Source organism: Maniola jurtina, chromosome 23 (genome assembly GCF_905333055.1).
Source record: "Maniola jurtina chromosome 23, ilManJurt1.1, whole genome shotgun sequence".
Classification (NCBI taxonomy): domain Eukaryota; kingdom Metazoa; phylum Arthropoda; class Insecta; order Lepidoptera; family Nymphalidae; genus Maniola; species Maniola jurtina.
This window is the reverse complement of record NC_060051.1, coordinates 3686612-3709713: the sequence shown is the minus strand read 5'-3', so window position 1 is coordinate 3709713 and position 23102 is coordinate 3686612. Positions and strand designations below refer to the sequence as shown.

At 37.1% G+C, this 23102-nt stretch overlaps 2 protein-coding genes across 2 annotated transcripts in view; one reads left to right on the top strand and one right to left on the bottom strand.

Annotated features, from left to right (window-relative positions):
• Nucleotides 1-12415, bottom strand: part of LOC123877232 (endothelin-converting enzyme homolog) — a 33888-nt gene extending 21473 nt beyond the window's left edge. The window contains exons 1-2 of the mRNA XM_045923787.1: nt 12232-12415; nt 6237-6347 (exon numbers count right to left, since the gene is read on the bottom strand). Of these exons, the coding sequence (XP_045779743.1) occupies nt 6237-6347; nt 12232-12264 (144 nt within the window). The 5' untranslated portion in view covers nt 12265-12415. The remainder of the gene's footprint in view (nt 1-6236; nt 6348-12231) is intronic.
• Nucleotides 12416-12769: 354 nt separating this feature from the next.
• The window catches only part of LOC123877386 (dihydropyrimidinase), a 51183-nt gene continuing 40850 nt past the window's right edge, over nt 12770-23102 (top strand). Inside the window, exon 1 of the mRNA XM_045924111.1 lies at nt 12770-12987. Coding sequence (XP_045780067.1) covers nt 12946-12987 — 42 coding nt within the window. The 5' untranslated portion in view covers nt 12770-12945. The remainder of the gene's footprint in view (nt 12988-23102) is intronic.

The window sequence follows — 23102 nt, the reverse complement described above, 5'->3', positions numbered from 1 at the left end:
TGAATGATTTCAGTTTTAACGACTTTGAATCTATTTACAGAACATTTCCAATTAGGAAATATTGTCCGACAGAAGTGATGAACTCAACTTATAAGATAGCTCCTGAATTTAATTGAATTTGTGTATTCACTGTTCACTTAATACAATTTTATTTCACTGTTTCTACTAATTTTTTGTTATGTTTTTGATTTAAGTATTTATATTTTTATTTGAGAGGCATTTTCCACACAGATGTATCAGTATTTTCTAGTAAAAATTTCATTTGTTTTTGTTTACGAACCACATAGGATAGCTGTTATATAAATGGCATGAAAAAAATATTATTGTATAGTAGGTAGGTAAGTATAATTAATTTGCGTCGAAACACGTCCGCCCGCGCTTTAAACTGACGCGATACTGTAATGATATTTGAATTTGGAGCATCGTGCGCATACGCATACTATACGTTTAATTTATGAATTAGTTCGGAATCAAGATAAACTCATGCTTCGCGGTTCGCCTTATCTCTACACTAGTGTACATCTGTTTATTTGTAACCTCTGATAGCCAAAATGTGGGGTCAAACTGCTTCCGTTTCACGTGGCCTTTGAGTTTGCTACTTATTTAATTATATTTTACAACCAAAAAGTCTTTTATTTGTACTTTGTTACTATGAAAGTTGAAACACAAGAAGTTTATAAGCCTTCTATCTACTGTCCTTAGCCTTTTTTTTTATATCAGTATTCTTCTTAACTTGTCCCATAAAATCCACCCTTCTACCTTCTTTACTTTTTTCTACTTTACGCTCAACAATGTTTTTATAACGTAGTTTCAAAGGAGTAGCAGAATAAGTAACAAACAGAATAAGACCGTGGCAAAATTTTGTAAGTAGGAGGTCCCGAGTTCAATTCCCGCCAGGGGTATTTTGAGAATTTATGATTTCTAAATTGGCTCTGGTCTAATCTGTTCGGCTTCACAGACTTATCTCCCTAGTCCCTACATGCAAAGCTGTATTGCTAACAATTTAGGGTTTCATTAGTAACTCATACCCCTTATATCGGTTTCTACGCACCATCGCAGAAACCGCTACCCCTCCATACCCTAGGGGTTTTTTAAATCCAGATACAAGTCAGCCCTTGACTGCAATCTCACCTGGTGGTAAGTGATAATGCAGTCTAAGTTGGAAGCGGGCTAACCTAGAAGGTGTATGGCACTTTTTATTAAACCCATACCCCTTTGGTTTTTACACGGCATCGTACCGGAACGCTAATTCGCTTGGCGGCACGGCTTTGCCGGTAGGGTAGTATCTAACCACGGCTGAAGCCACCCACCAGACCAGACCAGACCAGAAATTTAGAAATTCTAAAATTCCCAACCCGTCGGGAATCAAACCCGGGACCTCTCACTAACAGGACCACAGGCACGGCGCTTACAACTGCGCCATTGAGTCCGACAAAATAATTAACGGGGTATAATTAATCACCGCTTTTCAATATGTTAATTACCATGACAATAACCATAATCACATCTTTGCATTAAATGCATACCTATTGTGGAGGATAAGTCATGGCACGACATCATGGTGAAATGAGATCATCTCATTGTTGTAGCTAGGAGATTGTGAGATTAAAATGTAAACGCTACCTACCTTTATCGCTAAAATCTTGGAGTTTATTTACTTGCCCTTGACCATGATCTCACTTGATAAGTACTGGGAAAGATAAGCGTTAAATTGTAACTACCACATTTTATGTCATGGTTATAAAATGTAAAGGTTAAGGTAGATTCATTCTAGGCAATCGCGATCATCTTAGGCTGCATCATCACTTGTCAGCAGGTCTGATAAGTGGCCTGGTCTATAAATTAAAAAAATTAAGGGCGCCCATACACTTTTGGTAAGTGGTGATAACTGATAACCTCTGGGTTAAGACGTTGGATGAATGGGTCCGGGATTTGATCTCAGGAATGCATCTCTAACGTTTTGGAGTTATTGTAATTAGAAGTCACTTGTTTTAACAGTGAAGGAACGAACTTAATTCTGACAGATGCATGCTGAAGCCTGACCTGAACCTCTTAAGAGGGGTCTCTCCGTCACTCGCTCCACACAAACGTAGTTCTAATTTCATTTGAATATTAAGCAACCAAAGTCCATGAAATTTTGCAGATATATTCTAGAAACTAATATCTATGCATGTGGTTTTCCAGATTTCTGTTAAAATATTCGGTTTCAAAGTTAGGCGGTCTTAAAAATTCACATACAAATCTTTGAGCCCCTGTAATTTTGAAACTACATATTTTTAGAAAAATTTGAAACACCACAGGCACAGATATTAGTTTCTAGAATATGTCTGCAAAATTTCATGGACTTTGGTTGTTTAATATTCTAATGAAATTGGAACTACGATTGTATGGAGTAAGTGACGGAGAGAGCCCTGTTAACCACTAGGCCTTTTAGAAATAGGACGGCAGAAATACAACCTATCTTGTTCAACTTGTTGAACTTGACAATGTATTTTCTTATAATTCACCTTCAAAGGCACAGGTGCACCCAAGCACCGTGAAATCCATGATCGTGTCTATGACGTCATAATGTGACGTAAATGCTATAGTTTTGTGCGTAGACGGGGTCATGTGACGATCGCAGTAGGTATATAGACAGGTAGTTACTATGGTATATACCCAAATACTAGCTAAGTGATACTATCAATATGCCGCGTAAGTTTATCCTGATAATGGAATTTTCCTGAAAAAAAAATCAAATAAATGTAAACGTGCGTGTGCGCCTCTTTTGGTAAAAAAAGTGTAACTGGGGTAAAAAATCAGAAGGAGAGGAAATCTACATAACATGAAAAATCTCAAGTTTCTAGATCAAGCCGTTGATATGTCTGTCAGTCATAGTTTTCCTATCCATCAGAATCATAGCTGTCTATCCCTGGGGTTTAGTCAAGTTTGCGCCTATATAATGAATTTTATACAAGTGTAAGTAAATTAAAAATTTATAACTCCCCCGACAAGTGAAGGTTACAGTAACTAGAAAAGAGCTGATAACTTTCAAACGGGTGAACCGATTTTCTTGGATTATAGCTAAGAACACTCTCGATCCTTACCTTTCAAACAAAAAAAAACTAAATTAAAATCGGTTCATTAGTTTAGGAGCTACGATGCCACAGACAGATACACAGATATACACGTCAAACTTTTAACACCCCTCTTTTTGGGTCGGGGGTTAAAAAAAGTACTTTGCAAGACCGTTTTGAAATAAATTAAAATTATGATGACATTTACAGCTAAGTAAAAGCTGGTTGAACTTTCGAATTCAGTCTAACTAGGTAACTTTACCCTTGAGCTATATACGCTTAAAATTTAAGATTCCCAAGTTGTTTATCAATTATCGGGATACAAAATGAAGGTCGTTGCTTCCCCTTGCTCTACTTTACAACCAAGTTCATCTCGAGTCTCGACTCACAGCCCGCATATTAGGTAAGATATATGTACAAAGAACAATCAATGTAACGAAATCTACAGACAACACGGAATGAAATAAACAAGAGAAAAAATATTAAAAATCATTTAGAAAATTCGTACCTAAAGTAGTCCAATGGTCCAATTCTAACACGAGCCGTTATAACTGTGCATTGTACATACAATAACCCTCCTTTGGGCTTCGCCGCAGTTGGGTAAAAAGGTTTAGTAGGACTTGAAGTTCATCTCGACTCACAACTTCGCATGGATATAAGGTATATACAAAAAACAATAGAGCAATAAGTAATATACAATAGAGCAATATAGAAATATAGCAATATACAAAGAACAATGTATCGAAATGTACATACAACACAGAACATAGAAAAAATACCAAAAATTATTTTGAAAATTCTTACAAGTACATAAAGTAGTCTCATGGTCCAATTCTAACACGAATCGCTGATATAATAATATGACTCTGCATTGGTATAAAAACATGCTTCCTACATATCCGTAGATTATCTTTTCAACTATATACGTACAAGCGTAATTTAAAATTTCGGTGGAATTTCAACTAATTTCAGCTTTTAGACATTTTGTCCTATTTTAATATTTATTTACTCCTACCAAGATCATCCCAGCCTCGCATGGAAATATACCAAAGAACAATAACGACATGTACAGACACTAAACACAGGTTAAACATTACTTGCTAACAAGAACATTGCGATGTGTTAGGGTTGTCAAAGGGCACGAAAATTAGGGAAATCCCCGATCGTAGCATGTCCCATGTCAACTAAGTTTTAAATATTCTGTGCCTTTTTGACCAGATTCCAAAAATCAGGAGGTTCTCAATTTGTAATTTTTTTATTTTTAGTTTTATAGTTAGTAATTTTTTGATACCAGCATGCATCACGCAGAGCAGAGTCCCTTTTATTTTGCAATCTTAATGCATCGTATTTTTGAATTTCTTGTAAATAAATAGGTAAAGGTCTGATCAGTAATAAAACACTCTACCCTTCTGGTTTTATTGTAGATGATAGATATACCTAAGCATTCTCTTCAAAAATGAGGCAGAAAAAATTCAGTAATTTATGATCCGTTCCAAATCTGTAAAGAGGCAACCCTACATATTTCTGCTCTCACGACAACAAATATTTTGTATCAGTTGAAGAATTTTTATGCAAATAATTGCAATTTTAATAAGATTTACTCGATTTCAGGCGCCGTGTCCTGATCGGTAATAAGGTCATTTCCTGATTTGTCGGTTCAGGGTGCCTATAGGTATGAAAGGAGCACACCAAGTAGGTATCTGAGGAAAGGGGGGGTGGCTGCTAATATGACGTTATATTTACTTAGTTAATTATGTTTTTTGAGATTTGGTACAGACTCAAAAATACCTTGCATCCCGGGGACGGGCTATTACGGATACTTTTGTCCTGGAAAATCAAAAGTTCCCACGGGATTTTTGAAAACCTAAATCCACGCAGGTGAAGCTGCAGGCATCATCTATTATTATAGTTCAAGAATACAAACAATTATCTACTTCCATATTAATATCATAAATCGAAAGTGTGTCTGTGACCTTACTGAAATTATCTTGAAAAAAGACACTGAAATAAATATAACTTGCATCCTGGCTCTCCAGGATTTAAAAAATTTGGTCTCTTGGTTTTCTTGAGATAAGAGTGCCAACCTATGTATAGAGATACCATACTATGTATAGGTTGGTACTCCTATGTCAAGAGTACCAACATATACATTATACATTGGTATACATAGGTTGGTACTCTTATGTCAAGAATTTTTTAAATCTCCTTTGCTCACGCAGACGAATTCGCGGCCATAATATTAAAAACATAAAAGTAAAATACGAAGTTTGACCATAAAATTCCTTTTCCAAAAGTAGGTATACTAAGTATTACATGACAAAGGAGAAAAAGCTCTTAAGGACTTTGGGTTCTTTAAAACTCGTTAAAGAACTTTTGCATACTTTATAAGGAACCTGCTGAATAATTATTGAAGTTTTTATAGTTTTTAACTATCTACTCACACCTTTTTAGACTAAATTAAGGTGTTAGGTATTAGGACGCTTTTAAAAACTAAAGACTTTTCAAACAAGTCGCCAGAAGCAGCTGGATTCAGGCGACGCAAGACCGTGGCGTGTGGAAGCACTTATAAAGACTTATGTCCAGCAGTGGTCTATCAGTTGATGATGATGACAAAAATTTACAAACATAAACGCCTACAGAATATGTGAAAGCATTTAATCTCTTTTGTGAATATTATATTCCTTGTATTTTTTTTTTGCAGGCGCAATATTTTTTTTCAGGTTTATTTAACACAAGTGTAAATTAAAAATTTATACCACCCCCGACAAGTGAAGGTTACAGTAACTAGAAAAGAGCTGATAACTTTCAAACGGCTGAACGGATTTTCTTGGATAGCTAAGAACAGTCTCGATCAAGCCACCTAACAAAAAAAAACTAAATTAAAATCGGTTCGTTAGTTTAGGAGCTACGATGCCACAGACAGATACACAAATACACAGCTCAAACTTATAACACCCCTCTTTTTGGGTCGGGGGTTGAAAAAGGTTGAAGATGGTGTCATACGAATAAGACTGATCCACTACTAAGCAAAATGAAATTAAGGTTTATTTCTGCCAACATCTGCCAATCGGTATGACGGGTATGATCTTCCCACGACTCGCTGCATTGCTCTGCCTAGACGTCTAGTTATGGGAGATGGAGTAAGTTGGTAAGTTGGCTAACTGGTAAGGGTATTCTTACCATGTGATATCGAATGTGCGTCCCTCCGGAGCGGACTCCCTCGTTGAGCTGTATCGAGCTGACACTGCCCGCGTCATCGTCCATGAAACCTGTCTTCTTGTACCGAGCCATCTGTAAACATAAATATAGTCAAAGTCAAAAGTCAAAGTCTAAGTCATTTATTCAAATTGCCATTTTTTTCGTTTTTGCCAACTTCCCAAACTGAAGGGCCGTAAAGATTATGGATTTGTTTTATTTACATTGAGGACAGTGATGCAACGGAAGCGGTTCATTATAATTTTCAGCTCGGAAATATACAATTAGGTTGACACTTACAATTTACAAGTGTAATTTGTAAGCATATCACGTTTACTACGTTGAAATAAATTTAAGTTTACGTTACGGTAGGTACGTTTAATGTTGTTTTAGCTTAAAAGCATAGTTGAAGTTAGGCACATCGCATACCTGCAGAGTGGAGTGGAACAGACGCTTTAATTCCATTGATGTTGGGCCACTATTATATGTACATATATACACCTATTCCAAATTTCGTGCCGATAGCTTTAATAGTTACTGAAATAATCGACTGTGACAGGCGGATGGAAAAAGTCGCACCATAAGGGTCCAGTAAGGTAGGTAATTGAAGTTTATTTACTTCGCTTTGAAAATGTACCTACTGTGTAATGTTCTTTCTCTACTTTTCCTCATATTCATAAGGAAATAGCTTAGTTTCCACCGACAACCTCCGGCGGAGATGACATCCTTGTACCCATCTAATCTCTGAAGTATATCGTAGAATGCCAATAAAAGTGGAATAGAACTACTAGCTGATCCCGCGACTTCGTCCGCGTGGATAAATCCCATGAGAACTTTTTGATTTTCCGTGATAAAAAGTAGCCTGTGTCATTCTCATCAAAAATCACGTCGATCCGTTGCTCTAATAGAGATAGTATTATTAATGCTCTGTTGCGACGTGATTAAAGGACAGTAATTTTATTCATCCGTCTATATTATGTCGCAGGCCGCAGCGAAATGGTATAAACCGGGAGTTGGCCATATCCCTCAGTGATATGGCTAACTCCCGGGTGATCCCATAAAGTATTATCTATCCTACCACTTGAGTATTTTCGTGATGAAGAAAGTCGTTCGGTTCGGTCTGCCGTCACATTTCATAAACTATGCCCAGTATTCTATAATATCACTAGATTTGTTTAGTGAAATGGTCTAATTAACTTGTCGTTTTAACATATCCCTGGAGCTAGCCATATTCCTTAGGTAGTACCATTACCCATACTTATCTATATTTCCAATGTTAGCTTTATAATATCAAAAACTAGGTAGGCCATAAACCGACTGATATCTTTGATTTCACTTCACCATAGCAGAGTGAACTACCAAGGAACTACCCATAGCCTAATAACTATTTGACAGATGTGTTATTCGAGTTTTCACACTGTAGTTCACACAGCCGCTGGGGTTTGAGCTTTACATTTTTATGTCAATCAATTTCTCCCTTCATAAATACTTATAAAGTTGTTTTCTCGGAAGAATGATTTGGCCGTGAAAACTTATTTACATAAAGTCTCATTGCGGTTTTATACAAGACAACTCGGACAGGATGTTATGATGCCCATAAAATAAACACTCTCTGACGGACTACGTATCTCTACTAAATTATAAAAGTGGTCATGGTCATCACGAAAAAAAACACAGCCAAGTGCGAGTCAGACTCGCGCACCGAGGGTTCCGTACTCGGGTATTTTTTCCAACATTTTGCACGATAAATCAAAAACGATTACATCAAGAGATAATCAGAAACAATATAGACCGGACTCAGGTAAACTCAGGAATGCAAGTTATCGGTTATCTCACGATATTTTTCTACCGACCGATATTTCTACGTCAGTCTGCGATACCGACTTACATAATTCAATGCAAAAGCCGGCAAGAAACTTGACTTTATAAAGTTGTAACTCAAAAAGGAGCTCATTATTCTCTTCCTACCTAAAACTTTCCAGTATTGCAAACTCAAGTGTGTCTATCTGTCTGTCTTCTTGATTCACGGGCTACCAGCGTCAAAAATACGGGTTTCAGATTTTTTTACGGGAGCCAGTGTTTTACATAGATATCTTTTAATACTTAAAATTATTGTTTGAAGAGACAGCTTTTAAAAGGTCTTCATTTTGTGAAACAAATGTATACATTTTTTACATGTTAACTTAAAATATTAAATTGTAATTCGTCCTTCACACACCGCCACGGTCTGATATTGAGTCCGTTTCAGCTATGCATTGCCGCACAAGGAAAATATTCTTTCTACTGGACGAAACGTTACGATTTGGTTTCAACAGCCAGCTCCGGCTGAATTTGTTAAAAGTACGGGAGCTTTATTTACCCCGTATTTTATTTTCACAATTACGGGTGTCTGTATTATCGTGCCCTGAAATACGGGGCAACCCGTAAAGTACGGGGCATCTGGCAACCCTAATTTATAGGCAGTTCACGAGTTTGGTATTGATTTTCACTCCAGTTATCTCCACTCAGTACGTTGTGCGATCAACGACTGATATCGGTTTGTTTATTGATAGGCCACCCGTGTAGCTTTTTAGTGCTTTTTAACCTAACATGTTGATGCAAGTATCTAGTAACGATTTTTAAGTGCCGTAGCCAAAGGGAACCAATGGAACCCAATTACTAAGCCTCCGCTGTCCGTCTGTATGTCTAACAGCGAGCGGTATCTCGTGAACCGTAATAGGCAGAGACTAAAAAGTTGATCATAGTGTGTACTACTTATGCCGCTATAACAAATAATTTCTGTTTTCAGAATCAAATAATATGGAGTTTTTGGAATTTAACCAATATATTAACTAACTTATCTTCAGTTCTTAGGTAAACTGCAGGAAATAGTTAAACATCTCTAACTTGAACAATGTGAACAAGAAAATGTTAAAAACAATTTTTTGCGACAACAATCACAGTTGCGATACGGCGATTGATTTTGACGATTTAACTCTAGCGTGAAGCTACGCACTTCCGCTAGGCGAAAAAAAACCGACCAAGTGCGAATCAGACTCGCGCACTGAGGGTTCCGCACTTGAGTATTTTTTCCGACATTTTGAATGTTGTACAATGTACAGGTAATGCTCTTTCATACGATATCCCACTTGGTATCTTTGGTTATCTTACTTTAAAATTGAAACACATTTTTTTCTGTGATGTAACCACAAATTCACGGCGTTCCGATTTATTTCTTTACTTTTGCTATAAGAGCTACCTATCTGCCAAATTTCATAACTGTAGGTCAACGGGAAGTACCCTATAGGTTTTCTTGACAAACACGACAGACGGACAGACGGACGGACAGACAGACAGACAGACAGACAGACAGACAACAAAGTGATCCTATAAGGCTTCCTTTTGAGGTACGTAACCCTAAAAAAGAAAAAAGTCCCTAGAAACTAGAACTAGTTAAGTAGTAAGAACTTGGTGAAAACCCGCAAACCTACAAAATTTGACTTAAACAAAAAGTACCTAAGTAATTAATTTTTTGGGACATGGGCATTAAAAGCTGACCCAAAAGGCATCGACGTTTTCAAGACGTGGTGCTACAAATACCTTGAACAGTGTACAGAACCAAAGCACTGATAGTCGATACTTACCCACTGAAACCGCTAAATAATAGCGCCATTTTCAAATGTTGTTTTTAACAAAAAGAGGGGTTTTATCAGTTTGACGTGTGTATCAGTGTATCTGTCTGTGGCATCGTAGCTCCTAAACTAATGAACCGATTTTAATTTAGTTTTTTTTTTTATTTAAAAGGTGACATGATCGAGTGTTCTTAGCTATAATCCAAGAAAATCGGTTCAGCCGTTTGAAAGTTATCAGCTCTATTCTAGTTACTGTAACCTTCACTAGTCGGGGGTGTTATAAATTTTTAATTTACACTTGTTACTTTTTAGTTCGTTTTTGGCAACCCAGTCATGCTTTGTTTTTTTCAAATTATACTTCAACTAGTTCTGATCATCATGGGTGACAATAGTAACCTTTTTTTGTCTATTCTATATGAAGTCTTCTATATAAAGTCTAATTGAATAAAAATATTTTGAATTTGAATTTGAATATGGATATGACATCATAGGTATCTACTATCTACTCTGCATACCATTAAGAAAAGATTATTAGCTGGCGCGACTTGTGCATGACATAGTGCAAGATGGCCTCTCTGTCCCTCGCAATGAGAAACTAAGCATGTAGTGCTCATGTTCATCACAATTTGTGCACGTGCTTTTGTAGATAAAAAATGTATGTGTTTGCAGGAAACCTGCATGCCTAAGAGTTCTCCATACTGTTCTCAAAGGTTTGCGAAATCTGCCCATCCGTACTGGGCCCGATGGAGAGAGCTATGTTAGGAGTTTCCCTGAGGGATAACATCCGAAATGAGGAGATCCGCAGAAGAACCAAGGTCACTGACATAGCCCAAACTATTAGCGAGCTGAAGTGGCAGTGGGCAGGCCATGCCTGTCGTAGAGGCGATGGCCGTTGGAGCCGGAAAGTTCTTGAGTGGAGACCGCGTTTAAGCAAGCGTAGTGTGGGACGCCTTCCAGCACGATGGACCAAAGAAATAAAGCGGCTGGCGGGAAGTGGCTGGATGAGGAAGGCTGAGGACCGGGCGTGGTGGCGCTCTTTAGGGAAGGCCTATGTCCAACGGTGGACGTCCACAGGCTGATAATGATTATGATATTATTTTTGATAATTCAAATCAATTTTTATATATAACCTTACACTATTAACATTTAGACCATGTCGGTGATGCGGCTTTAAAGTTTTTAGACCATCGCACCCAAAGTTTTCAATAAATTATTTTGGAACTTCCATGCTATGAAAATACATTTCTACTGAAAGTTATTTACGACACTGCATCATTGATTTGCGTCAGGTAATCGAGTATCTACAATGACTTGATCCAGTGATCTTTGTACCTGATATCTAGTTACTACTTATAGGCTAAAAGGCAGATAATTATATGCTCTGATGGTGACCTTATTTGAATAATATGTTATAGACAAAACAAAGGAGTACCTACTGAGTAGGAACCCATTTCACACTAAATGAAATTCAAACAAAAACGCCAAAAAAAAACAAAATATTTTTTTTTAATCGTCGCACAAGATTTTCTTCTATAGAACTTGGCAGGTACTTTGGTGGTATTTAATGCTCAGTAAATGTGAGATAAAACTACTTAGGTTAACTTACTACACCATTTCTATCCATCTTTAGGAAACCAAGAGTCATGAAATAAAGCATGCCTATTTTTAAACGACTTTCATCTCAAGCCAAAATGATGGTGATTATCATATTGAATGATAAAATTAGAGATAGGTGAAAAAGGTGTGAAAACCCTACTGTTTTTTTTACAGTAAGTATACTGTTCCTTTTATTTTATATGCAGAATCTAACTTAAGTATACTTACCTAGATCCTTATAATGATAAGAAAATATTTTAAAATACCGGTATATTATAAAAGTAATTAATTAGTGTAACTTGTAAATTTTTAGAATGCTGTAGCCTGTAGGTATTTATTGTATTTAGCAGGTAGTTTCAAGAAAAAAAAGCAAACTCCAAATAAAATTCGCGCATTGAACCTAGTTACAAATAATTGGCTTGTTATTTGTTATTTATCCAAAAATTCAATTGGATAATTATATTGTTTGGTATCGTATAATGAATATAATATTAAGTAATTTATAACATCTTAATAATGTTTACCTGCCTGCTGTCCTTTGTCCTAAAATCGAATTTCGCGACATTGACTATGTGCTTATTGGACATCGCGCACTGGCAAATTAAATATTTTTTACTGTACCTTTAGCATAAAGGAACCCCTAGAACAATTCTGCCATTCTTTATGCCCTCCTTCCCTTCGTAAGCACTTAACTATCAGAGGATTCCCAGTTATTTTTGTAACAAAGACGAAAATATACTGGAAATCTTCGTCAGAATTAAAAAATATTTTACCGTCAATCCTGGTTTGAGATGTAGAGTTGGCATGGGTGAAGAAGGAAATACTAAACTGCCACTTCACTGCACATTGAGAAAACTACAAAATAATAAGTCTTTTAATTAATATCGTGTAATAAAACGGGCGCGAAAAATCGGTAGCGCCCGACTCATGGTTCGATTATGTTTTGGTCGGGAAAAATCGGCCGCCTTCCCTCGTAACGTAGTATCGACTTTATTTTAAAGACTACTCCTAGCGCCATCTATTAGCAACTGATTGTACTACTTCGTAACACCTTTAAGTTCAGGTAATTTGCTTAACCTTAATTAAACACTGAACATACAAGTTAATTTACACTGCATAATTTTTGTATTTAACTACTCAATTATTATTACATTTTGTTGCAATACATAAAAATATTGTATTCTCTATGGCGAAAGTTACGACATCTATTGGTGTTTTCAACAACTGCGTCCAATTGACAGATGGCAACATTGACAAATTACGTTAACCAATAGGGAGCTACGTTTTTACGCAAGCGTAGTGGAGGGAAGATTCAATCTCCATTGAAAATAATCAGTAGGTTGAAAACCGGTACATGTATGTGTAGTGTGTGAAGGTATTTCTTTGGACTCTCAGATTTGCGAAATTTTCATCTACCTGACCGCCTACACGTATTTATAAATAAACATTCGTGTTTAGTGCAATAGTTATTGGATTTGTGTGGCAAAATGACCAACGCACCGGTGAAAAAGGTCCCCATACATTTGCAGGTGAGTACTTTTGTAACGGCTTTGCGCAACCTGTTGTTTTTGCGTTTTAATAAATTCTAGACTCGATTTTATAGCAGTTTTAGAAAGAATAATGTTTTTAAGTCTTACTTCAGCCGGTAGACTTAATATTTCTAGTATAAAACTGTATTATACCTTCCAAAAAGGCGTTTAAACTTCTCGCACGCGAATCTTCTCTTGGGAAAACTCTGACCTAATTTTCCAATAGAATCAGATTTAGTGCGCTCGGCCCTGGGAACGTAACTTTGTTCTAGTTTTAATTCGTAATAGTAGATAAAAATTGGCTCGTTTAAAGAATTTGCTATAGTTTTAATTGAATATTTTAACACTTGTAGGTAGGAATATTGTAATACCATTTTGTTATCATACTTTTTATGACCTCATAGCTTTATTTATCACGGATAACAGTATTGTATTGAGAGGTGACTTAACATAATGTAGGTAAGTATCAATAAAAATGATTGTTGACATAATCATCACAAAATCTTTCTAGGTACAATAATATAATCTACCACTTCGTAAATAGAATAGGATACCTAAGTATTAAATAGGGTTTGTACCTACCTAAGTAGGTACCTACGTACTAATTGTTATTGTCGGAGATTTGAATCTGCTGCTGCGTCCATGAAGCCCAGACTTGAGTACAGTAAGGATTTTTTTACCTTGGTAGGTTCTCTATTAAAAAACACTACGACAGAAAAACAAACGGATCGTTGCGAAGCTCTATTAAAAATGTATAAAATGTAATCAGGGCTAGATAACTCGTACGTAAAAAATATTCTCTTCAGATTTTAAATTGCTCAACCAATTTTGATGAAATTTTAGTATTGCAAGACTTAGCTATCTAGTTAGTTAAAAACCATAATCAAATGCTAACAGGCAGGACATAATAGGTATAGTAGGCGACAGGTCGAGATGGCAATCCGGGTGTGGACCGTGGAGCCCCAGCACAGCACAGCCCCAGCGCTCATCCAGTGCGAAATAGCGCGGGTGACGTCGGTACGTCCCCCCGTCTCATACCCTGATTGCAAAGCTGAAGTGGCAATATGCAGGGCACATACATAGTTCTAAAAACCGATAGACGTTGGGGTCCCGAGTTGTTAGAATGGCGACCTCGCACTCCTGTTGCTCTGAGCAATAAAGCCGCCTTTGCATACAATTGTTTTTTAGTTTCTTTGTTGTCTTGGTTATTTCATGTTTAAAGTTTTCTATCTCGCATCTGAAAGTGCAGTTTTGGAAGACACCTTGCGTCTACAAGAAACAGCAGTCCAGCAGTTGACGTCTGTCGGTCGATAATGTTGATGAAAGAAAATTATACCAGCGTAGTTAATTTCACACCCTGTATATTAATGGTTATTATCTTAACCATACGTCAAGTCAAGGGTGAGCGAAGACGCGGGTGAACGACCCCGCGCGCTCGTGGAGGGTCTAGGTTGGCAACTGTACGTGACATGCGCAATGGTGTTGGGGCTCAGAGGGAATAGATCCACATACAGAATTCATTACGTTTTTTTTTTAGGGTTCCGTTCCTCAAAAGGAAAAACGGAACCCTTATAGGATCACTTTGTTGTCTGTCTGTCTGTCTGTCTGTCTGTCAAGAAACCTATAGGGTACTTCCCGTTGTCCTAGAATCATGAAATTTGGCAGGTACCCGAGTACGGAACCCTCAGTACGCGAGTCTGACTCGCACTTGGCCGGTTTTTATTTATAAAAATTACAATATAAAACTAAAAGCTAGCCTTATCTAATTACTATACAAATCATGCCCGCGTGGAATAGTGCAAAGAATAGTAGCTGCATTTCCACGCTGGACAGCCAAGCTGATCCGTTGCGCAAAAAAGAAGCCAGCCCTTCTGTCACCCGATGAGGCTATCAATCGCGCTGAAATGTCTCGTTTACGTTTATTGGATGAGATGGAATTGAAATATTGGAGCAAAACTATCTAAAACAAGGAGCGTAATGTTTACAGGGTTCCTACTTCCTGTATGTTCCTTTATCTCGCCACAAGTTGGTATAGTTGGTATTTTTTATTTGGTACACCCACTTGATATAGTTATCTTACTTTGAAAATTGAAAATAAGTACTAATTATTATTTGTTCATGAATACATTTTTGTGTGGTAACCACAAATTCAAGGTTTTCGGATTTATTTCCTTTACTTGTGCTATAAGACCTACCTTCCTGCCAAATTCCATGATTCTAGGTCAACGGGAAGTACCTACCCTATAGGTTTTTTTGACAGAAACGACAGATGAACAGACAGACAGACAGAGATCAAAGTGATCCTATAAGAGTTCCGTTTTTCCTTTTGAGGTACGGATACCGTAAAAGACACCTAGTTAACCAGTAACTAGTAGGTACCTAACTACACGGCACTCCTTTGAGTAACCTTATACCGTGGCAGCTATTAGCTAATAGTCCCTACCACTAATTGGGTCGGTCATGGTTCGTCGGGGATCAAAGCACAGTGAACGTCACAGTTTAACGCAGTAATTACTCACTACATCTCTGTTTCATGTACTCAGGTAGGTTGGTGTAAGTGACAGTATCCTATGTGACGTTCTAAGTTTTAATTGACTGAATAATTGAGAATTTTGTCAACAACAAGATAAACAGCACTAGAAACCGACTACTACCTGCGAACTGCCGGGAGATAGCGATAGATATTGTTTACAAGTGTAAATTAAAAATTTATAACACCCCCGATAAGTGACGGTTACAGTGACTAGAAAAGAGCTGATAACTTTCAAACGGCTGAACCGATTTTATTGTATTAAATAGCTAAAAACACAAGCCACCTTTCAAACAAAAAAAAAACTAAATTAAAATCGGTTCATTAGTTTAGGAGCTACGATGCCACAGACAGATACACAGATACACACGTCAAACTTATAACACCCCTCTTTTTGGGTCGGGGGTTAAAAAACTGTTTTGTTTTTGTTTACTTGTGGAATAGGAAAAGCAGGTTTTGGCATTTTCTTCTGAGACTAGGTACTTACCTAATTATTTTTATTTTGAACGCCAAATAACTCCATTTTTTTCATTGAAATAGAGATCGATGATTTTACATAGGTGACTTTTTATTCTGGAGAATAAAGAATTAACGGAGTTAAAATGAGACAAAAAACCGGCCAAGTGCGAGTGACTGGCACACAGACAGACAACGAAGTGATCCTATAAGGGTGGGTTCCGTTTTTCCTTTTGAGGTACGGAACTCTAAAAAAACTGAAACCGCGTGGGCGAAGTCGCGGGCATCATCTAGTAGGTACTTACCTATCTTTATACATAATTTATATTTAAGAAGTTAAAGAAAAGCCCTCTAGCGTGAAATTAATCACATCCAAACCAGTACAGTTGATGAAGATTTACATAACTAACGTTTTTAGGGTACCGTGCCAAAATGGTGAAAATAGAACCCTTCATGAACTATTAAAGCAATGACATGGAATTTAGAATAGTTGAATATGAGATAGTGACCCAACATCTTTGGAACAAAAAAAATTAAAAAATTATTTTTACTTAGTTTAATTAGAAAAAGGGGGAAATTCGGGGGTTTGAAATTTCAAAGTAAGATAACTATATCGAATGGAACATCATGTTATCAAAGCGTTTTACCTGTACTTTCTGAAACAGATTTTGTTTATTCTTATGCATTGTTTTTGATTTATCGTGCAAAATATCGATATTTTGCACGATAAATCAAAAACAATGCATACGATAATAGAATGCAATATGCAATGCATACAATAATAAAAATACCGTTCCTCCGCTTATCTCCGGCTTTACCAAAAATAACTATAGTCAGTAGAAGTTTATATAATGTTACAGGAAAAATACGAACGATACGGAGGATACGGAAATAGGAAATAGGAGGAACGCTCTAACCTAGGATTTTTAATTTTAACAATAAACCTACAAACAAAGCTATTTTTGTGGTTTAAGTGATTGTAACAGTTTTACCTCTTCTGTAGTACGGAACCCTCGGTGCGCGATTCTGACTCGCACTTGACCGGTTTTTTAAATGTGAAGAACTTCCCACACGATTTTGATTAAGATCTCTGACGGGAATCATCATGGTACCCATAGCTATGGGTAACTGTTTTAATTTATAATGTTAATAAACCTTATTTTCTTTGAACAAAGGTTTTTGAAAACCATAGAAGCAAAACCGTACTACTCAAATTATTTTTACTTACGAATCCAGTCAATTTCAGTAGAAAGTTACATTATTCCTGAGTGACAGGCTACATTTTATTTTCAAAACAAGTGTAAATTAAATAACACCCCCGACAAGTGAAGGTTACAGTAACTAGAAAAGAGCTGATAACTTTAAAACGGCTGAACCGATTTTCTTGGATTATAGCTAAGAACACTCTCGATCAAGCCACCTTTCAAACAAAAAAAAAACTAAATTGAAATCGGTTCATTAGTTTAGGAGCTACGATGCCACAGACAGATACACACGTCAAACTTATAACACCCCTCTTTTTAAGTCGGGGGCTAAAAATTAGAGATCTCTACGAATATTGTAATAAGCTATCCGTACGAAATCGGGGCGGGTCGCTAGTTATCAATACATTAGAATCGTTAAAGCAGGTACTTAATATTCATAATACTTATTCAACAGTAATTTTAATTATGTTTTATAGGTAAAAATAACTAAAGGGTAACAGCGTATGAAAATATAAGTCTCTTCGAGACTTCCGGCTTCCGAACGAAGGGGAACCGAAGGTCGGGTTTTAATCGTGACTTTCCGCCCTTGGGTACCGCTTTAGGTTTTGCGGTTATAGTAAAAGTTAAGTAGTTTTATTGACTTAACTTATTTATGGGGAAGTATAAAAGTATTTATGTGTGTTATTTATTGTTTTATGGGCTTACTTAATAGTAAGGAATTTTTTTAAATAAAGAATATTAGCCGTGTTAATCATGACTAATATTCCCCTTTCCCCTCCAACTAAGCGCAAAGCTGTATTAGGAGTAGGTACGACAAATAGTGCAACGGGTGGGATTTGAACCGCCGACCTTTTGGAATTCAGTCGGTTCCTCAACCTGTTGAGCTATTGACTCTTTATTATTAATTAATTATTGTATTGTAAGATAATAATACCAAGTGGGGTATCTTATGAAAAGACTTTACCTGTATATTCTAAAACATTTTTTTAAATATAGACTCGCGATTTACAACGAAATGTAATGAAAGTTCGCTCAAAGTTGCCCATAAAGAAGGGTATCTATTTTCGCTGCGATGCAAAGGGCTTGTCTCTCACAAAGGGCCGTAAACAATGATTTATGATAAACCCGGGCATTACTTACATACGAGCTGCATACGAGCTTTAACCGCTTTTCTATGAATCGATTTAATGCAGGGGATTGAACTGGGAGAAATATCCTAAATTAAATCTTAACGTGTTAAAAATAGGGTTTATAATAAATATCTTGGGTGGTCCATCGCAAAATGAGATGAATTTGTTTATTTCTCTGCTAAAGAGACCTATTCTGTAGGTCAACAAAATCCTAGGTCGCTCTCCAGCGCTTTCCATACAAACGTAGTTTGGATCTAATTTGAATCATATCAATGAAATGTAGACAAGCTCTAGAAAGAAATATCTGTGTTTGTGGTATTGTACATTTCTGTGAAAAAGTGTAGTTTTAAAGTTATGGCCTCAAAGATTTACATATAAATCTTGTACACTTAATCTTGTCTACTATTATTTCAATTTTGCAGCTTTTATACTTGCTTAGTTTATTTTCTAATGGCTGTGACACACAGGCAGATGGTCAGACAGACAGACTGGGCGTTGTTTTACTTCTTTTCTCCGGTGACGAAGTGAAACGTTCGTCGAGTGTGTTTTGGAGGATCTGTGTGGTGTTACGTGGTGGTGGTGCGTATTGCTTGCTTTTCCTGCATATTTAGCAGTGGCAGGACGGGTGTTGCATATCGCGCACTGCCTGTCGCATCCTTGAAAACAAAAACAGTATCAGTAAATAAAAAGCGCATTTTTTCACCATTCTTGCTGTTTCAGAACGGCATTGTTTAGTCATGAGATTGTCAAAGAAAGCTACGGAGTATAATACAAAATGTGATGAAGTTTTTTTCTCTCATCAAAGTAACACTTGCCATACGTTGTTAGTTCGCAGAAAAAATCGATAAACAAGCAAAAGCCTACCACACTTCCCGTCCTACTCGACCACCCCCAATCTCCTCCCATAGGCGGCAAATAGCATATCTACATACATGCCAACTCATTACCAACTGCAACTAAGTTCGTTAACTGATTATGTGTTGTCTTTCCACGAAAGATCTACAGCAAATACACCTGATGGAAATACACTCTTGTCACTGCATATTGACGTGACAGCGTCTTATAATTCGATAGAGCCGGCTGCACGCACGAAAAAACATGACTCATGCGGCGTTACCTCGCTCTGAGGCGTTCCATGGAAGGCTTGAAGTGCAAGCGAGAGCGCGGAACGAGCGACAAAGAAGCACAATCGGCCTTTGTTGTCACGTTCAACTATCGTCAGTAAACCGACTTTTTTTTAGTTGGAAATTAGAGTCAAATCAACCTGACCACAGTCGTTGGCATCAGGTAAAAAGAACCGACCGACCATCGAAGAAATTTGCCTGCACATAGTTATATACTTTCCAAGTGAGCGGAAACAAAATTATTTGTTTTGTTGTGTACGTGTTTTATCTTATCCTTGTCTTTAAATTAAACACAAGTTTTTGCGTATTTTTCAGCCGGTTTCGGCCTGTTAAATATTGATTACAGTTGGAACGTGTCAGCAGCCGGCTTGCTGGCGCATCTGTAGAAGCTTTAAAGGCGGCAATCTCGTTTCCCGACACAACACTGATTGGTCCTCGAATGTAAAATGTACTCGTCAGCGTTGATGCTTTTACCAGGTTTTACCTAATGGATTGTTTTGTACCCTGATGATAATCGTGAGGCTTTTCTTAAGGCTTGCTCTCCATGGTCGCTTCAAGTCTAGTGTGAAAGCATGTTATTGATCCAGCCATGTTTTCGTTCGTTTAGAAAAGTAAAGTGTTAACTGATGGAGTAATTTTTTCTTCACACCAGAGATCATACCTGGTTACATAATTCAAACACATAGGTAGTAGGTACGTACATATTTACCTATGACACAACAATACGCCATATTTAGCAAGTAAGCGCTAGCAGAAAACATCTTTAACTTTCGCTAGTAGTTTGTGTAGGGTTACCATCCGTCCAGGTTTCGTCGGATGTGTCCTAGTTTGGGGACCTTCCGGGTAGTGTCCGGACGGGGCTATACTTTCCGGGTTTTATAAACACTTAATAGTTTAATTTTTAAAAGTTAACTAGAGATACCTGTGATTCCGTTCGCGGGGGATACCTATACGTTTTTTTACATCCCGTGGGAACTTTTGATTTTCTGAGATGAAAAGTCATCCAATAAGGGTTCTTTTTTTTGGAGATGCGGATGCCTGAAAATACTAATCTAAATTTACAGATTGGCAACCCTAAGTTTGTGCAACCGCACTTTCATGTCTGGAAAATTTAGAGCTTGGGGCGAACATTTTCTCTTGTTATTTGTTAAAAATATGGTAAAAAAGAATTGAGATTTAGGTTCGGAAATCCGGGGTTTTTGAGATCCATGTCCTAGTTTATGGATTTTACAGATGGCAACCCTAAGTTTCTGCAACCGCACTTTCTTGTCCGGAAAATTAAGAGCTTGCGGCGAGCAGTGTCTGCGAGACACTTTCTTTTGTTATTTGTTATTCATGTGACTCATTTTCCTTTCCTGCTTGGAAGAAGAGTTCTATGTTTTACACTAGCTTTTGTCTGCGGATTCGCACGCACATACTTCTTCCTTATTATAATTATAAGTTAAGTAAGTAACTACTACTTAGATACTTTTGTCGTGAGTGATTTCCATTCATTTAGTTCTTTCATTTAGTCGGGCTTACGTCGACTAAATGCGTGAGTATGGCCGTAATAATCTATACTTTAATTACTTACTTATTGTAGTTAAAATTAATCCGACTGAGTTGAACTTTGTACAGGTGTTGTTGGCATTTGCGTGAAGGTTTCTGACATAATACTGTCAACGTTCTGTGGCGTGGAATCGCATTTAGGAACTCTTTGTTTTTCCGGGATAAAAAGTATTTTCTCCGGGATGCAAATATCTCTGTACAAGTCGAAATCAGTTAAACGGATATAAATGTAATAAACACGCAGACAGGCTCTCGCATTTATGATATTAAAAGTAGGTATGGATTTGTATGGATTTAAATATTGACAACTGTAAAGAAATTTCAAGAATGTTCCCCAAATTATTGTAGTGATAGGATAATGTGATTGAACTGTATCATCGCACCAATAAAACATTCAGTCTATAGTTTTATTCGAATAAGAATTTCTCTATAAATAGAACAGACTATAATATCAACGCGTTACGTTACATCCTGTCCCTAGAATGGCATTCACCTTCGGGGCGTCCCCTCTGGGACGTTTTAACACTTACCAGCTACCGCCCTGGTTGCACTACGTACCTACACACGGGTGGTACGAATAAATCAAATGATTCATATAATTTGTTCATTCAGTTTGTACGAGACTAGAATTTAGGTACCTATTTGCTATTTGTACCTAATTTCGTTCGTTTGTAACTAATTTCTGTGTCGCCACCACAGAATTAGAAATATGGTCGCCACAAAATTGAAGCACCCATTGTACGCGACAGGTCGAGATGGCGATCGGGGGGAGGGGGGAAACCCGCACAGCCCCCGCACTAACCCGGTACGGGATAGCGCGGGGTATATAAAATTCTGGTAGGAACTCTTTGGTTTTTCGAGATGAAAAATAAGCCTATGACGTATGGAATGCATACGTTACGGTTAAACTGATGAGCCGTGAAAAACTAGTAGACAGACAGACAGGCACACTTTCGCATTTTTTTATTTTATAGTACGGATTTCTTATACCTACTGCCGAGCGTTATGATAAAATGGATAAACCCTGTAGATATAAGATACCCCGAGATAACCCTGTTAGATTTTCATTTTTCATACAATCGCATTGCAGTGCTTGTTATATTTATCGATTAGTAAAATCTTGGTCCTAAAATAGAAATTGCTTTACGACATTTTTGTTCGCTAGAGAATTTTTCTTAACTCAGTAGGTACTTAAAACTATTTGGTCATCCTATTGTTGACCGCATTTGACCCCTAACGAAATGTTTGCAATTACAATAGACTCCCGAAAAACTCGGTACGGTTGAAGAGACAAGAATACTGAAGAGTTTAAGATTGCCATTATAATTTTTTTTGTGAAAACGAAAGTAATAAAACAAAAATGTTTCGGAAACAATTTGAAGAACGTGGATATAGGTATCTACTATCTACAACTGCCCAAAAAAAGTAATGAAATGTTTTCACAGTTTATATTGCAGATTGTAGGTATGTGTTTTTTTTTAATTCATTACATAGGCAGGCGCTTGACCATAACCACACCTGATGGAAAGTGACGATGTGGCCTAACATGGGACGCGTTTACCTAGAAGATGCCTATTCACTCTTGTTATAAAGAGAAAGAAGAAAAGTAAGACCCGGTCATGTATTGTGAGTCATGTACCTGTGTGTTTCTTTATTCCACCATAACTTCTAAATGCTTGAACAGATTTGGATGTATTGGGTATTGTTAGAATCCTTACAATTTACATCATCCCGAGTGCCATTGGCTATAAATAAAAAAAAAATCAATATGGCGGCTGTATGGCCATTTTCAGATCACTTTCCACGACGTGAGATTGCCGTCAAAGGCTAACTTGTCATGAACTAAAAAATTAAAAAGTGAAAATTGTACTGTTTAGTTCGATTTTAGTCAGTCGTGTTTTTTATTTTTTTAATTACGACTTACGACTTGTTCTTTACCATACAAAGTCAAACATTGTGACACTTTGGAGCTAACCCACTTGTAGCTGTTATTTGCAACTGCATACAAGATAAGATTAGCTCTAGATGACTCAAACTTAAGTCACTGTTTTTACATTATTTATAAAGTCTCTATCTATACGCTTATGTAAACGCGGCTATTGTCCATTGCATAATCTATATT